At 54.3% G+C, this 18,542-nt stretch overlaps 1 protein-coding gene across 1 annotated transcript in view; it reads left to right on the top strand.

Moving 5' to 3' along the window:
- The first annotated feature begins 318 nt into the window (after positions 1 to 318).
- CACNG4 (calcium voltage-gated channel auxiliary subunit gamma 4) overlaps positions 319 to 18,542 on the top strand; it is a 57,683-nt gene continuing 39,459 nt past the window's right edge. Inside the window, exon 1 of the mRNA XM_072939442.1 lies at positions 319 to 852. Within this exon, the coding sequence (XP_072795543.1) occupies positions 633 to 852 (220 nt within the window). The 5' untranslated portion in view covers positions 319 to 632. The remainder of the gene's footprint in view (positions 853 to 18,542) is intronic.

Below are 18,542 nucleotides of genomic sequence, written 5' to 3'. Positions count from 1 at the left end.
AAGAGTCCCCAGGGCCATTTAAGAAAGGCGGGGTGTCCTGGGTTGGGAAAGTGGGGAGGCTGCAAAAGCGGTTTCTTTTCGATCCTCCTGGGGAACCCGTGCCTCGGCTTCCTTCGCTCTGATAATGTGAATGAACCCTGGAAAAGGAGCAGAGAGCGCGCGCGAGCGCGGAGAGGGGAGAGGCGGGGAGGGAGAGGCAATCCGGGCAGGGGGAAGAGGGGAAGAGAGGGGAGCGCACACCCGGTGGGGGCCGAGGCTCGAGGGGCGGCGCCGAGAGGAGCGGGGCGCGGGCCGGGAGCGCGGCGGCGGCGGCGGCGGCGGCGGCGCGGAGGGCGCGGGGAGGAGGCGCGGGCCGAGCCGGGAGGGCGGGCCGAGAGGGAGGAGCCCCCGGTCGCCGCCAACCCGCCCGGCGGCCCGCGCAACCCTCACTCGCCGCCGCGCCTCGGAGTTTGAGCCCCGGAGCGGCCGGAGCGCAGGCACGCCCGGGGCGCGGGGTCGGAGCGCGCTGCGCGGCGCCGCCCCCCGGCCTTCGGCCCCCCAGCCCCCGCGCCCCCGGAGCGGCGCGCGGAGGGAGGAGGGCGGGCGGGCGCGGCGGGCCGGGCCGGCGGGCGGCGGACTATGAGGCGCCCACCATGGTGCGATGCGACCGCGGGCTGCAGATGCTGCTGACCACGGCCGGAGCCTTCGCCGCCTTCTCGCTCATGGCCATCGCCATCGGCACCGACTACTGGCTCTACTCCAGCGCGCACATCTGCAACGGCACCAACCTGACCATGGACGACGGGCCCCCGCCCCGCCGCGCCCGCGGCGACCTCACCCACTCGGGGCTGTGGCGGGTGTGCTGCATCGAAGGTACGTCCGGCCCTGGCACCCCCCACCTCCCGCCCCACACGCGCGCGCACACACAAACACACACACACCCTGCTTCGGGCGCCGGCCGGGAAGGGGGTGGGCGCGGCAGTGGCTCCACGCGAGACACAAAGGAGCCAGAGCGAACCCGCAGGTCTCCTCGCGGCCAGCTGTGCACTACCTCGGGGGCCCTCCTGGCTGCGGACGCCCCCAAACACACCGATCCCACAAACTCTCCACTGGCACACGCACACCCCCTCGCACACAGACACAATGAAACACACCGAAACTCACGCGCGCGCGCAGCCCAAGACCGGAGCGATCCCGAGGGGCCGCGCCGGCGCCCCCGGGGGAGGTGGAGGCTGGCGAGGGGGCGGGAGGACGCTGGGGTTGGGGGGAGCGGATGGGAGAGGAGGGGAGGGAGGAGGGGGAGAGGTTGCTTGGCAACCGGTGTCTGTGCGATTGCTATGGGAACTGGCCATCCTGGGGCGGGGCCGGCCGGGGGCGGGGAGCTCCGGGGCTGCTCCGCGCTCGCTCCAGGCCCGGGCCGAGGGGTGGGAGTAGGGGACTGGGCTCCGAACGGTTCTGAGAGACCCAGGTCGCCCAAGCCTGACGCCTGCCGGAGACCCTGCTCCGCCACCTACTCTTCCACGGAGCCAATGGCCTGCTCCTCCCTGCTTTGTGAGAAAGGGAGAAGAGCGTCACCGAGTCTTCCCCCGACCAGGGCAGGGAGCGCTCCGTCGTCGTCCCAAGGCAGGGAATCAGCAATAGAACAGGAATGCGCAGGGGTGACCCTAGGACTGAGAACAGCCTGGGAGGGGCGTGGCCGCCCGGTCCAGGACAGAGGGGCGGGGCGCTGCTCCCCCCAAATGCGCGACACGGCGAGAGGTGCGTGTTGTAAGGATGGAATGCCTCTGGGGGCCGGGATTGGGTGCCCTGGGACTGTGGGGACCGCTCCCTCCGGGGGAGGGGCCCGGACGCCTCCAATGGCGACATGCGCCCGACTTAAGCGCCTCCCGCCCGCCCTGCTGCGGAACTTGAACTAACAGGTGGCTGTTCAGGGGCGATCTGATCCCAGCCAGGTTGTGGACGGGTCCGCCGCTTGGTCTTGGCTTTCAGATTGGAAAAGCGATGGGGGAAGCTGGCAGAACGTTCCTTTCAAAAATCCTTGGACAGCGTTTTCTCTTTTTCTCCAACCTTTCCCCGAGTGTTAACTCCGCCCCTCAGTTGTTCGGGAAGTTCTCCCACACACCTAGCCTTCCTTACTGCAGTTACAGCCTCTGCAAATAGTTGAGCGTGGTTGAATTTTCGTGGAGGTTGGAAGGGAGCTCTTAAAGAGATGGCCCCTTTTCTGGCCGCATGTGGAGTCATGTCAAAAGAGGCTTTGTGAAGCTGGCTGGGTTGGCTTGGTGAGGTTGAATTTGCCCCCTTCTTCTGCCCCCTAGATCATGCCTGTTCTCACCTGGAGGCCTGCCCCCTCTCTGCCCCCCGCCTTTGCTCCCAAGTGAGGAGGCTTTGCCCTTTGCAGTTTGGAGCTTAATGCCAGGGCTAAGTGGAGTCTTCCAGGAGCAAGAATGTGCAATCAATAGTTTAGGAAATACAGCCACACAAAGGATTGGTGGGCCGACAATCACATCCTCCTCTTTTCTTTTGAAAAACATCACTTTTGCTGTGCAGTTGCTAAGATCATGAACACCCACTCCTCTCATCTGGAGGATGTACCCACGTCACTACCTGCCACAGCACCTGAGTTAGACACAGAACAGGGGCTCCGGGGCCCTCCTGTTCTACCACACAGGCTCCACGGTGTTGTGTATGTGGTCCAGTAAGTCATGCCACTGTCATCAGCCTGACACACACGGGGACCCCAGGCCCTCCAGTTTCCCAGTTGAAATTGGAACTAACTCTTCCACACCGGCAAGCCTGGCCTCTGCAGAGTGGCTCGAATGCCTCCTTTATTAATTTCTCATCCTAATTAGGATTGATGCTGCACTTAGCATCTTGCCAGCTGCCTCGAGCCGTTTGCACTCGATGTTCATCAAGAGAGCCCCAAGCTGATCTGGGCAGCTGGCTCCGCTGGCAGAGGGAGGGTGGGGAGTTGCCATCTGGGGGACTTCGCCGAAAGAACTGGGCTGCTTCTGTCACCCCCCACCACACACACACACCTAGAGCTCAGGGGTTCTGAGGGCCAACCCGGGCCACCTCCAAGGGCCAGAACATCCTCAGACCAACCCGGAGCTGGGAGAGCTGGATCCGGATTCCCTGTTGCACTAGAATCATCGTGACAGTCCCTCAGCCTGGGTGGAACCTGCCAGCTTATCTCATAAAAGCCCATCGCAGAGTCCAACAGCCGTCTGACATCTATGATGCTGCCACCTGCCAGCGAGCGTCCAGGCTGAGACCCGGACAGCACACACACCCCAGGCCGTTCCCTGGGGGCATGGCAACCTCAATATTGGCTTTTGTGTGTACGATGCATTATTTTCACCCGCTCTCTAACAAAGTACCCCAAAGCATTAGCTGGAAAAAGATGAAAAGATTAAACCTCTATGCTGAAGCTGAGGAAATACTGCAGCAGGCAGCTAATAAAGCACCAGTTGTGACAGCGGGACGCTGAAGGGTTTGCTAGCAACTCACAAACAGCAGATCCAGTTTCTTTGGTTGTTTCCCATAAAGGATGTTGCGGGGTCAGGAGAGCCCAGCCCTCTATGTACTTAAGACCTCCACACAGTCTGGTAGGGCTGCGTGCAGAGAACTGCTCCTCCCAGCCTCACCAGGGCTGACATCACCTCAGCTTTTACTGCCCCCAAAGCCAGGTCTCCCCGCTGCCCCCCTAGTAGACAAGTGTGAGAATCCTCCAGGACACAGAGCCTGGTGAGTGTTACCGCACGGTGTGCTCACAACAGCCCTGAGAGGAAGCTGCCTTCCCCACCATCAGCAGCTGAAGAAACAGGCTCAGAGAAGGCAAGGCACCTGCCCAGAGGCTGCAGGGCCAGATTTGAGGCTCTGTCTCACTACAAAGCTCTTCCCACCATGTCATCCTGCCCTTCCCCAAACATCTTCTGGGTTGCCATTAAAAATAGAACCAAGTACTTGACTACCCAGTGGAGCCCAGCTCTGAGGGTGGCTTGCGGCAGTGTGAAGGCACTTAGAAGTGAGGCTGTACAACCCATACAGAAACTGCATAACACACGCTCTCTTCTTCTCTCTCTCTTCTTCCACCGTGTTCTGGACTAGCCTGTTGCCACCACAGTGAGCCATCTGCTCCTTCTGTCCTCTAGACCCCCACCTCCTTCTTTCTTTGTATCTTTGGTGACACTGAGCCCAAAGCTGGGGCCATGGGAAAGGAGGCATCAATCTTTGTGGACTTTCGATCAAAGTTACCACCAACCAATGTTTGTTCAATATCGAATGCAGTTTGGAATTAGGCAAGGTAGAGAAGGTAGAAGCATTCTGGAGCATGCGCTATGTGTCAGGGACAGGAGACCTCATACAGACATGGGAGGGGAGGAGGAGACCCTGCGCCCCAGGGTAGCAGCTCATATCAGCGTGCAAAGCCCCCACACCCATGTCAGCCCCGGAGTGTTCACCTGGGCTGCTGGACACCAGGGTCCACATGGGACCATCTCTGTGCTGCCATCTGGAGAGCTCTGGGTCTAGAATAAATGGTCCTGGCAAAATTCAGCCTAGGCAGCACCCCTCCCCTCCCATGTCCTCCATGCTCCCCAGCACACTCACAGTGCTCTCCGAGCCTTTGATGGCCCCGCCCCGTAGCTGCTCTGCCCTGGGCACTAACTGGGAAAGGTTTAGAGATATTTTAGAGAGTGAGAGGGTCCTTTGCCCCAGTCATGCTCACCTCCCTTACCCGGGCAGCATCTCTCACACCAGCGTGCCCAGACTTTATCCACACCGCGGCACAGAGAAAGAGAAGTTATTACACTGCACCGTGAGGGTGGGGATGGAGAGGACCACCATCCGTGACTACCTCAGGGGCACCTGCCCAGGTCCCCAGAGGTGGGGGTAGGGGCCCACTCTTCCAGCACACCTGGAACCCTTTCACACAGGTCCACTGGGAAGCCCTGCCTTAAACCACACTCCCGACATAGGATCATTCAGGGATGTTTGGATCCAAATAACATCCTTTCCCCACTTGCTCCAGGCCAGGTACCGGGCTGGGTGCTTTTCCTGTCTGTGTTTGCTTTCATTTTCTCTTGCAATAACTCCCAGGCAGCCTGTCCAGTCAGGCTCAGGTGGGTGAGAGCAGAAAGCAGGCTTCCTTCCCACAGCTGCGAGCTTGCCAGCTGGTTACCTCACCCGCGGGCCCTCCTTTGCCCTCCCGAGTCGATCATAACAACCATCACTTATTGAAGACCTTCAAGCAGGACGTAGCATTCGTTCATGTAATTGCCAGCAAGTCTTCAAGGTAAATATTAATCACCTGCCTTTTCTAAGTGGAGAAAATGAGGCTTAAGAAGGCCACGGCTCCTGGCACCAGGGATGCTGTCCACTGTCTGTATCACAGTTGAGGTTGAACAGATTTGGGAGGGGGCAGGTGAGGGGTTGTCTTGGCTCAGTCTCCGTAATGAAACACGATGGACTTGATGGCTTAAACAACAGACGTTATTTCTCACAGTTCTGGAGGCTGGAAGTCCAAGATCAAGGTGCTGGCCGGTTCAGTTCCTGGTGAGAGCTGCTTCCTGGCTTGCAAACGGATCCACCTGATCCCTGTGTCCACATGTGACAGAGAGCTAGCTCTCTGGTCTCTCCTTGAATGGACACTAATCCCATCCTGAAGGCCCCACCCTCGTGACCTCATCTAAATCTAGTCACCTCTCAAAGCCCCACCTGTGAATACCGCTGGAGAGTTAGAGCTTCAACATATGAATTTGGGAAGGACCTAAACATTCAGTCTATAACAGACGTTCTTCATTCCTGTCCCTGCTCTACGGCTGGTGCTCACTCTCTAATCATTCAGGAGGGGCCCTGGCAGTCCCTTCTCGTGTCTGCTTTGTCTCTTCACCCTCCTGTGTCCTTTACTCTTTTCTCTCTTCTTATAAGGAAAAACCAGCTGGAGCCAGCTGACTTAGTGAAGAGAAGCTGGGGATCTTGGTGGACCACAGTCTGACTTAATGGCCTCACTGCAGAGCCAGCTTTGGAGGAGCCCTATGTCAGGGGCTTCAGAAGGGCTCAGTAGGAAACCAACAGCTGTTTAAAATAAATCTCCTGTATCCATCTCCTTAGACAGCCAAAACTGTGGGGATTTCTGCACATAGTCCCAGAAGCACAGTCGGAAGGGGCCTCAGATGATCAGATCCAGAGTGTTGGAGAGCCTGGTGGGCCTCTGTCTCCTCATCTGAAAGTGGAGCCTGGTTGATCAGGAACATTCCTGCCACCATTGACTTTCTGCCACACAAGCCCCTGCCAGAGAGCCCCCACCCACAGCCTCCAGGTTGAACAAGGTTCAGCGTGGCCTCAAAGTGGATTCATGGAAAGCTGGGTTCTCCAGCTGGAAGAGCCTTGGAGATTACTTAGTTCAGTGGCTCTCAACCTTTTCTCTGTTAAGACATACATATAAAGGATATGTCACCTGCCTACTGGGCATCCTTCATTCATTCATTCATTCATTCATTCATTCCCCCCGTGCATGCTCACTGAGCACCTGCTCTGTGTCAGACGTGTGGGGCTCTGAGTCACAGGGGGCACAGAACAGACGTGGTCCCTGCTCTCTTGGAGCTGACATTCTAAGGGGGTAGCTGACACTTCCAGGTACTGATGAGTGTTTTGACAAAAACAGACAGGGGGGTGTGCTGGGTGGCTGTTGGTCAAGAGGACAGGAAAGAGCTGTCAGAGGAAGGCTGGCGGGAGAGCTCCCAGGGAGAGGAAGAGGCCCTGAGGCAGGAAAGAACCTGGTGAGGATGGAGGAGCATGAGCGAAGAGCAGGGGTGGGCGGGGCTCCATCACTGCATAGGGGTCTGCAAGAGGCTTCCAGGTCAAGGTCAGGAGCCTGCTTTATTTGCTTCGTATTATGAGGGGTCAGTGCTTCTGGAGGGTTTTGGGCAGGAGAGTAAAGTGATCTGGTTTCTGTTTTCAGAAGATCTGCTGGCTGCGCGTGGGGAGTGGAGATTCTGGAAGGCAGGGGAGGCCACCAGGAGACCAGTCTGGACATTGTTGCGGGTGCCCAGACTGGGAGGCTGGGGCCGAGTGGAGTGGAGTGCAACTCAGGAGAACCACAGTAACTCCTCATAGTCCAAGTGTGGTGGGTTCGTCACCACTGCCCCTCACGACAGGGCAGGATTTCTCAACCTGGGTACCTTTGACACTTGGCGCTGGATCATTCTTTGTTGTGAAGGCTATCCTGTTTATTGCAGAAGGCTTCACAGCGTCTCCGGCCTTCACCAGCTGGAAGCCAGTTACAGTGCCCCCCACCAAGTTATAGCGACCAAAAATACCTCCGGACTTTGCCAGATGTCTCCTGGGTGGGGCCAAATTGCCCCCCATGGAGAACCCCCTGCTCTACGGGAAGCATCATTGAGGTCAAAGGCAAGGGCAGGTCTAATTCCTGGTAACTAATAAGAACTCCATTCATTTCTTTTTCCTTGGAGAAGACGCATGGACCGCCAGCGGGGGGCGGGGAGCATCTCTATTAAGGGGATGACCTGGCATCAGCTTTAGGAGGTATCAAGGGCGCCCAGTTCCATTCCTTTCTTAAAAGTAATGAATCACCGGTGACCCAGCTCACCCTGCCTGTGACACCCCAGCATGTGTCCCCATGGGGATGGGAACTGCTGATGTGGCCTAATCCTCACACTCTGCAAGCAAAGGAACCTCAAAGCTGGACAGACAAAGCGACTTACTCAAGGTCACACGGCTGGTTAGTAAGAGCGGGGAGCAGAAGCAGGTGTGGGGGCTGCCTGGTTAGGGCTCTGCCCGCACAGCCTCCCCTCGGGCCGGCACCTGGGCGAAGGTTGGGCAACAGGCCACTGTAGCACGAGGTAGGCAGCCAGAAGTGCAGGAAGAGGAAGAAACTCATTTCCTCTGGGCCTTTTGCTGCCACAGCACGGTTAAGTCTCGAGCGTGTGTGCGCACGCTGGTTCTCCAGGGAACAGCTTGTAAATGAGAACAGACTGGTTCTCACCCCCAAGGATGGGCCAGGCAGGGCCTGCCTACGTCCACCCTCAAGTTCCCCCCACAGTTCTTACTCTTCACCCCCAGGGCGCTCTGGGAAGGACTGCATGAGACCATCTTTTCTGAGCTGCAAATCAGGACCTGGCACCAGACCAAGGACGTTTTTTCCTAATAGATCAATTTCTTCATATGAGAAACTTTTTGAAGCCGTGAACATGACATCACATGATTTTACTCTGTTTGTTTAGTTCTTCTTCCTCCAACCGAAAAAGAAAGGAAGGAAGGAAAGGACAAGATAAATTACGAAACAGGTGAGGGACTGGGATGGAAGTTAGAATGAAATAAGGAAAATAGATGACGGCTGAGTGCTGTCAGTGCATAAAACACCTGCTGTAAAGGCTGGCTGGGTTGTCGGAGGTGGGCTGCAGACTCGCCTCTGGGACGAAGAGGAGAACGTGCCCAGGGGTAAAGGCCACGGGGCACGTATAATAAAAGGAAATAATGGCTCAAGAGAAGCCACGCTGTTTCGGATACAGAGGCCTGGAAGAAATGTGCCCTGCATCTCCTTGTAGAAGGGACATTCTGTCCCATTAAGACGGACTCTGTTGAAAAGGCAGCATGAGATGCAGGAAGGAGGCCAGGTTTGAGGGAGAGAAGACTTCAGTTCAAATCCAAGTTTTGCAGGTAGCTGTGTAGCTTTGGGTAGGTTACTCAACTTCTCTGAGTTGTTTACGTGTCTGGAAGATGGAATAATGAGGCAGGGAACGTGGAAGTACCGAGCACACACTCACAGAGTAGGCGTTCCCCAAATGGTGTGCTTGTTCTGAGAACCCTGGGTGGAACCGAGTCTGCCGGGGCCTCTTTATGCCCCCAGGCTCCTGGGTGGGGGCTGCAAGTCAGACGGAGAAGTTAGCTGCCAACTGCCCACACGTGGGGGATGTGAGGGTGGCCGTCCAGGCATAGGCTAGACATCTTTGCCCCTTTGCATTTTGAGGGCTCCCTGATGCCCCTGCAGCATCAAGACGGGGCTGGGGTCCAGATGACCCTCCAAATGAAGCTCCAGGGTCTTTGCAAAGCAGATGGTGCCTCCTTTTGAAGACTCGAGGCTCCCTGCCGGCCCAAGGATGCAGGGTGTGACTTCACCCTTAGCCACGCCTGGCCTTGGCACCAGGCCCTCTCCTCTTCCTCCTCTTCCTCCTTCCCTCCCTCTTCCCTGGAGCCAGGATGGAGGCAGGGGAGCCGCCCTGCTGGGCTGCTGGAGCCAAGGATGTGCTTGGGTCAGGAGAAGCCTCTGATTATTTTGCTCTGCAAAACGTCAGGATCTCTCCATCATCCCTCCTTCCACACATCCTCCCCTGAACTTCAATCTGTCCTTCAAGTCAACGTCCTCCATAAAGTCAACCCCAAGTCTGTCCTTGGACTCCTCAAGCATTTAGGTCCCCCAGTCACAAAGGGCCTTGGGCTGGAAAGGCCTTTGGACTTTAACTGGAGCTGCTCTCACCCCTCCCCCACCTATTACTCCCCTCCCCCACCTCTGAGGTTGCAGACCCAAAGCAAAGCACCCCCCCCACTACAGCATCCAGCCCTTCTGTGCCTCCGACCGTGCCAAGCCCACAGAGGCGGGGTGGCCAGCAAGTGCCGTCTGTGTGTCTCCCCACTCGCCTCAACCCCCACCCCGCCGCTGCCCCATCTCCAGAAGAGAGTATGGAAGGATCCAGGGGAGTTTCTGGACTCAAATTCAGCTCCAGAGCCTGGAAGAAAAACAAATAATTAAACACTGTTAGCCTCCCTAGCTCACCTGCCGTCAGCCTCTCTGTCACCTCCTGGCCCTGGGGAAACAGACGGGCTGCGTGCTTGTGTCAACTCACTTTTGCCAACCCTTTTTAGTCCACATGGAAGTGGCAGCATCAGATATCTAGCACTGAAGTCATGTGGACCTGGCTTTGAGTCTAGACTGTGCCATTAATTGGCTGTGTGTCTTCAGGTAAATTACCCAACCTCTCTGAATTCCAGTTCCTTCATTGTAAAACGGGGGCATCATCATCGAATCAATCCTTGGCATTGTTGCAAAAAATATAAGAAAACACAGCAAAATAACCCTCATGGCACCTGGCATCTTGTAGATATTCAAGGTATGATTGCCTTCTCCCTATTTCCATATTTCCTGAAACTTGGAAGTTTTCCCAGAACAAGTAAGTCAGCCAACCTTTGCCGTTGAGCTGAGTGAGGCCCCAGGTCAGCTCACAGGCCTCCAAGGTCTGGGAATGGGAGAAGCTGAGCATCCCTGGGGATGTTCAAGCCGGTGTAGAACGCAGCACTGTTTCATCACCTCTCAAAGGCAGAGCTGCTCTGAATGGCTTCTGGGAACCATAAAATCAGAACCTGAGGGTTCTCAGTTAAGAGTTGAAATAGGGTCTGGCATCAAGGCAGCGCCCAGGGTGGTGATGGCAGCCACCCAGGCACTCATCCCCTCATCCCATTTCCTGGTAGGCACAGAGACTACAGCTGTGAACTCCAGTGTCGAGGATAAAGGAGAACGGGGAGCTGAGTGTGGAAACATCAGGGTGGGAGTCAGGAGACCTGTGGTCTGGTCCTAATTCTGCCACTAACCATCTGCACAATCTTCTGCATATACCTTAGCCTCCTAGAGCCTCTGATTAGCTGTCAGATTGGTAAATGATACCTGTCTTTCCCCACATCCTTGTCTCATCCTTCCCTCTGTCCTTCCCTCCTTCCTTCCCTCATTCCTCCCTCCTTCCTTCCCTCATTCCTCCCTCCATCCTTCCCTCCTTCCCTTCCTCCATCCTTCCCTCCATCTTTCCTACATTTTCCTCCATCCTTCCCTCATTCTCCCTCCTCTCTACCTCCATCTCCCTCTTTCTTCCATCCTTCCCCTCTCCTTTCTGCCTCTATCCCCCTACCCATCCCTTCCTCCCTCCATCTTTTCTTCCTCCTCTTTCCTCCATCCTTGCCATGTCCTCCTCCTCCCTCCCAGGGTTGTGTGAATATCCGATGAGAGGATACTTGGCAAAGTACTGTGGAAAACAGCGTGGCTGTGCTCTCATAGAGGCACTGCAGAGGGGATAGGACTTCAGGCTCATTTTCTTAGAAACACTTGGCTTGGCCCCCTTCACCCTGACACCTCAGGTAGCCTGAGGTAGCCTCAGCCATTGCTTTCACTTTTGCTGGTTAGTGTGTTCTCACCTCGCCAGAATCATCCCATTGCCTCTCCCACAGCCTGCTTTGTGCCCAGCACAGTGCTGGCCACCACAGAGACAAGACTAATAACCCCTTTCCTGTGACATCCTGGCGTGATTCCTTAGAGCCCTCCCCAGACCTGCCGGCTTTCCCTCCACCTGGATCCCAGCCTCTGTCATCTCTCGCCTGGATGCCCCAAGTAGTGGGCATCCCCACTGACCGGTGTTCCCACTGTCCCTCCTGCCCACCCCCTTGCTAGCCCTTCTTCACACACAGCCAGAAAGATCTTATAAAAGTGTATATCAGATCATGTCACTCCCCAGCTCGATACCCATCAATGGGACCACATCCCACTTGGGATAAAGTCAGGCTCGTTCCCTGATCTTTGAAGCCCTGCAGATCTAGCCCCACACACCTCTCTGTCATCTCCCACTGGGGGCTTCCCTGTCCAGGAGGGAGTCAGGGAAGGTGATCGCTGAACTAAGTCCATGTGATGGTTAATAGGACCGGGGTTGGGGGTGGGAATGGGGGTCAAAGAAACCTGCATTTGCAACCTACCCTGAATTAGCTCTGTGACCTTGGGCGAATTCCTTCGTTTCTCTGAGCCTCTGTTTCTCATCTGTAAGATGGAGATATTATGGTAGACACCCCATGGCGGTGAGCCATTCCCCAAGACACAGAACCAAGGAGGAGTGTCCTGGGGGTGGGGAGTTACAAGAGAGCTTGGCTTTGGATGGGCTGAGTGACAGCGCTGGGAGACCCCTCTCTCTACAGGGCAGAGGCAGGGCTGGCCTGCAGACACGGATGTGGGGGTCGCCTGCTGGCTGGGTGGAGACAGCTCCCCTTGTGAGGAGATGTCAGGCTGGACCATTGAACCCTGCTGCCTCTGGTTCCCCAACAGGATGAACGGCACTGTGGCATTTGTCTTTTCTGAACCAAAATTCTACACAAAAGAGCATAGGACAGATTTTCTCGTGTTGTTGTAGATATGAGAGGCAATATAGGAGGTGTTACTGAGATCTTGAAGTGTTGACATGCTTAGTTTTGGTGGCGAGATGGCAGAGGAGGAGGCAGGGGATGCAGAAAATTTTAAATCAAGACTGCCCTAGAAAAATCCAGATCTGAGTAATAATAGGTCATGTGAAAAAATGATTGGTGTCCCCAGGGCTGTATTCATGCACATTACACATCATTTAATGCTCTGCTGTCACCATCTTGAAAATCTTCATCATTTTTGAACAAGGGGACCCATGTTTTTTATTTTGCACAGGACTGGACCCTCAAAATTACATAGCCAGGCCTGGGTGTCCTGTTCTATCCTGAGAAAAGACTTTGATTGGAGGAAGGATGGGGCAGGGGTAGCTGGAACTGGAGGGGAGGTGATACTGGAGGGTCCTGAGTGCACAGAAATTGGTGGCTGGGGTAGGGAACAGAGGTGGGTGCTGGAACCATCTCATTTTCTCCGAGGGCCACCACAACCAGTATGCAGGGCCTGGGGCTGCCTTGGAGATGGAGAGCAATGTTACTTAAAACTCCGTCACTCTGTTAGCATTTATGGGCGGCCTGCTGAGTGCCTGGCTTCGTGCTGGGCCCTGTGGGTACAGAGAGGTCTTGGGGAACTTACTGTCTGGTTCTGGGGAACCTGCAGGAGAAAAGACACACAGCAGAATCCAGTGCAGGGTGCGGGCAGAGCATCAGAACACATCTGGATGTCAGGGCCTCCTCCTGGGGGCTCTAACAAGGCCTGTCTCTTTGGGTCTTGGGAAATGGGAAATGCCCGCGGGACTCCACGTACATCTGCCTCCGGATAGACTTGAATACACAGCAGCTGTTATGAGTGGCGTCTTGGGGCGGGGTGGGGAGGGGGGGACATGGCCGTGGCTGTGGTGGTGGAGGGCCCCAATCCCGGAGCGAATTAGGGTTTGAGTCCAGGCTCTGTCTCCTACTAACTGTGAGACCTCCAACCAGCCAGTTCACCTTCTTTGAGCCTCAGTTGCTTTCTCTGCAAAATGGGTGTGTTAGCAACACCTACCAGATTTGCTGGCAGGAGCCGAGGCGAGCTGTGTCAGCATCTGGCTTGGGGCTGGAGCACGGTGCCCGAAGCCTGGTGGCTACTCTCACTTGCTAACGCAAAGCATGCGCTGTGCGGGGGCTACAGGGGAAGGGGGCCCACAGTGAGGGGGGGTCTCAGAAGAGGGAGACCCCAGCCCCCAGTCCACACCGCAAGCTGGGAGAAGAGCGTGGCTCCCCGAAGACTCCCTGAGGACATCTCAGGACACCCAGGCTTCCTTCCAGGGCCGGGATAGTCCAGCCAAGGCCGTGTCACCAGCTCGTCTCGGCCGTGCGGCGGGGGGAGGCCGCCCGGCGCTTGCTTCCGGCCCGATAACAAGCGCGCATTGACGGCCGGGTTCCCCAGGGCGAGCGCGCTGTTCCCGGCTCGCATCTGAGCCCTCGCCCGAGACATTTTCTCGCTTCAGCAGTTTGGCATGTCATACAAAGGGGCTCTGATTTTTCCTGATGTCCGACTCCTCTTGCATGAAAAATAGCTTTCGTTATCTTTCTGCCCACGGACTCCTGCGTGTGAGTCAAGGCCAGATGCCTGGTGGGTGGAGAGGCCCCGTTTGCTTAACCATTTGGAGGGTCTTCCTTCTTGCACCTTGGCGGCCACTTGGGGCTGGTGGTCATGGTCCTGGGGTTCCATCTCTCAGGCAGTTGCCTGCTGGTCCCTGGCCTGTCCCCCATCCTCACGCTGGTCAGCTCCTCTTCCAACTTGGTGGCTTTCGATGTGCCCAAGGGTCCTTGTCTGGGCTCCCTCCACTTCCACTGCCCCCACCAGGACAACGTCCACCTGGTCAACCAGTCGGCCCCCTTCTATGGGTTCATTTGTTCCTGCCCAGCCCCCATCCTTCCTCCCTCCCCCTCTTCCTTTTCTTTCTTTCTAACTTGTGTTTCTAATTATTCCTCCCCCTTTTCCTTTCTGGTCTGCCATATTTAAATCACACAAGCCCTGTCTTACTTCCTGTTCAAGGCGGTCTTTTGAAAGTTCTGGAGACATTGAGTAGATAAAAATGTATTCTTTTAACTCCCTGATTATTAAGAGGGTTATTAAACATGAGGGGAATTCTATTAAATAGCAAATTGAGTGAATCAAAAACCCACAAATGTGAAACCTCTAAAGGTCACCTGGTACAGAATAGATGTGAATACCGCTGTGGCTGTTCTATGAGGTCTGAAAAAAATACTGGGAAAAAAATTCAGCAAAAGAAATTTTTTAAATGATGGTCATGGGAACTCTGAGTGACTTATCGCCTTCTGTCTTTTTCAAATTTTCTATTGTGTTGGGGAGGGAGTGTATATAAACCCGATACTTAATTTTAAAAAGCGCCAATCCTCAGGCAGATGAATGGGTCTGTACGTTCATTCAGCATTGATGGTGTCTGTTCTCTTCAATCTTAAACGCATCCAGGAACACGTTCCAGGCATCACGCCCAGTCACCTTTTGTCAGTGTTTGATTACAGGCCACCCCTGACTTATAACCAAAGTGATTCCTGGATGAAAGCCTTTTCAAGCTATCCACCGTCGAATCTTTATTTCCTGTAAGCACGATTTACACACTGGGTTTCCGTTCCTAGAAATCCATCTCATACAATAAAACTGCCCAAAGTGACCACTACAACAAGTGAACAGCAAATAAAACCCAGATATATGCTCTTACAAACTTTTATCACATATGTAAAAGTAAGCACTTAATATAAGAACTCTGCCATGAAATCTTCCTTCGGGGGAATCTTTCTGCCTGAACCAGACAGGCCAAGGTTTCTTAAAATATGAATCCAATGAAGTTTGAACAGAAGATGCTTGCTTTTTATTTTTCCCTGAAAAATCTCCCTGTGGCAAGTTTAAGCATGCTCCGTTGCACCAACCAAAAAAAAAAAAAAAAAAAAAAAAAACAAAAAACCTCAAATGCTGTAAGATAAAGGCTTCCTCTGTCTCAGAGTTTTTCCATCGCCAATTCCATTTGTGTAAATTCTTTAGAAAAGGTCTTTGCCTGGCAAATATTGGAGGAAAGGCGGTGTCAGCTGTGACTTGCACCGCTGCTGTGAACCATCCCTTGCTCTTTGTCTCGGTGAGTCAGTTGACCCTTCAAATGCCAATCAATGATGAGGAATCAGCTACCAGGGGTCCTTGCTGCCAGGTGCTCATTAGCGCTGCTTTTAGCCGTTAGCCGCAGTCGTAGTTAAGATAAAAGCGCCAGTGCATGGGTAGAGAGGCATCCACGTCCAGCAGTCTGCGGCTGAGATGTTCGATACTTGAGCTGGAAAGTTGTTTCCCGAGTCTCATCAAAATCTCCACGCCTCTGATGGCGAGGTCTATTCCTTCTTGTTCAGTTTTTCCCGGAGCTGAAAACAAAGCACTCATCTTCAGCCTTGAGCGCCCTTCATCTGCTTAGAAGTGGTGTTTATGCCGTCCTTCGGTCTCCCCATTTCTGGAGGGTCGGGAAGGAAATTTACCTGGTTCTCTTGTTTTTTGTTTTTAAACCTGGGTGCTTTCTCTAGCTCCTTTTTCTGGGTTTCAAGCAACAAGCCTTTGAGGCATGGCTGCTGGTGCCAAGAGCTCTAGGAGGTGCTGGGGTCCAGAGCTCCGTGGGGGACCCTCCCCTTAATCAGAGGTGGGTTGTCAAGTTGCCCACAAGCAGGAAGGGGGCCAGGCCAGCCCTGCAAAGCCTAACAGCCCTTGTCCCCCGACCCCCACCCTTACCTGCTTATCCATCCCACACCCTCCTGCTCACTTCTCTGTGTAGGATCCACAGCACAGATTCTTTTTAAAATCAGAGCAAACATCTGTGAGTGCTCACTGTGTACCGAGCACTATATGTATAATCTCAAGACCTTTCCATATGTCATCCCTGTAACAACTATGATTGAATTCTGTTAATTATCTAGCAGACTATTAGTTAATCAGGCATCTGCATAGAGAGAAAGCTGTCGCTTATCTGGCCTTTACTATGTGCCAGGAACTGTCCCAAACACTTTATAGATAGATAGATTCATGGTTTAGTTTATCCTCAGCCACCCCATAAGGTAGATACTCTCCCTACTTCCATTGTATATATGGGGAAGCTGAGGTTCAGAGAGGTTAAACAACTTGCCTGAGACCCCAGAGCAAACACGTGTTGAACTCAGGATTCAGATCCACGCAATCTAGCTTCAGATTTCATCCTCCTCTTCACTGAGCCGTGACAGCGATAGCTGTGACATCTGAAATCCTCTCATGTGCAGGCACTTTGCATAGTTCCTTTCATCCCTACGACACAGCACGGGGAACACTTCCCTCGTGGGAGGCGGGGAGACTGAGGCAGGTGTTCTGGACTGGGACACAGCCAGCATTTGCATCCCGGGCTCCAACTCTAAAACCCATGGCCAGCTTTGTCTCCAGTCCCATGCTGAAAAGTCTCCTGTGCCTGCTGCATGTCAGGGAAGAGAAGCAGTCTCCCTGAGGAGGGGCTGTGGAGTGGCTCAGTGTCTCGTAAATATCCCAAGCCTGCCATGGTGACTCTGGGAACCCAGGGGCCACAGCGAAGTCTGCTGATGCTGATGCTGATGCTGATGGAAGGTGGGAGGAGGAGGGCTGCATGTGAAGACAGAGCAAGACCCATCCCCACAGGTGCAGCTCAGTGGTTGCCAGACGCTGGCTGTGGGCCAGGCTGGCACGGCAGGCTTCTCGGAAGAGGTGGGCACAGCATCGTGACCAGAACAGCGCACGATGCCGGGCCTCGGGGCTGACTCATGCAGCCTGGAAAGGAAAGATTCTGCTGTCAGACCGAGGGCGGCTCTTAAGATGGGATGCTCTCAGCAAAGAAGGTGAAAATCATTTTGCTCAAGACAGCTCCTTTAAGGAGGCAGTAACTGTGCACTTCAAACCCCCGGAACCCACGTTTTGCAGGGGATGCCACCTGCCAGCACGCTTTCACACCCAGATTCCAATTGTTGGCATTCACGTGGTGACTCCCGACTCACCAAAGGCAGATAGAAAAACAGAGTCTGATCATACTGTATGCTTCCATTCATATCAAGTTGAAATGCAGGCAGAACTAATTTAGGGTGATGGAAGTCAGCAACGTGGCTCCCTTTGTGGAGGATGGACTGGGAGGGGGCAAGAGGGATGGCAATGGTCTATATCTTGATTTGTGTGATGGTTACCCAGAGTAGACGTACAACCATCAAACTGCACTCTTAGGATTGCTCTCCCTCAATAAAAATTAAAAACAGACAAGTACAGGTCTGGGGTGACAAAGCCCCCTCAGGTGGCCTGCCACCAGCCCTCACCTGCCCCCATCCATCCCCACCTCCTGGCCTCTGTTTTCTTCAGTTCTCGTCAATCCAGCAAATATTCATCGGGAGCGTGTGCACTTACCCGTGCTCAGTTCTGAAGATGCGAAGATTCACTTCTTCATTCAGGCATTCATTCAGCAACTGTTTTTGTGCTTGGTCTGCTTGACCTGCTAAAGGAAAATGATGTTCCTTTTTTCAGCGAGTTGCGTGATTCAGAGCTGCTCAGAATGACGAGACCTCCCACCTGTATGCGCCTGATGGTCGATAGTCGCTCGTGGAACCCGCAGAACCCCTTGGGAGACTGTTCTCTCTCGACTCTGCAACTGTGGTTTTGAAAAACTGTTTGGTACCCTGCCCTCGGAGACATTGCCATCAGTCCTCATCCTGCCCCCTCCCCCAGTTCTCCACCCATACATTCTTTGAGTCTGTGTTAAAATCTAGCAAATACTCATTGAGAATTGAAAAAACAGCCCCTGGACAGAATCATGGGCATCCAAAAGTTCATTCATTCATTCAGCAAACATTTTCTGGGTGCCTGCTACTTACCAAGCAGCATTCTAGGTAGTAGGGAAAGTTTTCCCAGCAGTAAATAGAAGAGCGATTCGTGTTAATGACTGTGTTGTCACAGGGGAGACACACAGTAATCAAGAAAAACTGGGAGCATCAGGGTGAAGGCTGTGATGATAGAGTGGCTGGAGTGGGCCTCGAAGGGACAGGCCTGAAGGAGGTGAGGAGGTGAGCCCTGCAGAGGTGTCTGGGACAGTTGGGTCAGGCAGAGGAATAGCAGGTGTCATGGGCCTTCAAGAGCTGAGTGTCTGGAGCAGGGAGCAGAAGATGTGGGTCAGAGAGGGGCCACTGGTAAGGACCTAGCCTTTTACTCTGAAGGAGGAGCTGTGGAAGACTTGGAGCAGAGGCCTGACGTGCTTTTACCTGGGTTCCAAAAGGATCCCTCTGGCTACCATGGTGAATAGGGTAGGGCCTGCCCTTTAATGGTCCCTAAGTGGATGGGGCTCTTCTGGGATCCTTGGTTAAGAGAA

Source organism: Vicugna pacos, chromosome 16 (genome assembly GCF_048564905.1).
Source record: "Vicugna pacos chromosome 16, VicPac4, whole genome shotgun sequence".
NCBI lineage: Eukaryota > Metazoa > Chordata > Mammalia > Artiodactyla > Camelidae > Vicugna > Vicugna pacos.
The sequence above is the reverse complement of the archived record's forward strand: the minus strand, read 5'-3'. Positions and strand labels throughout refer to the sequence as shown.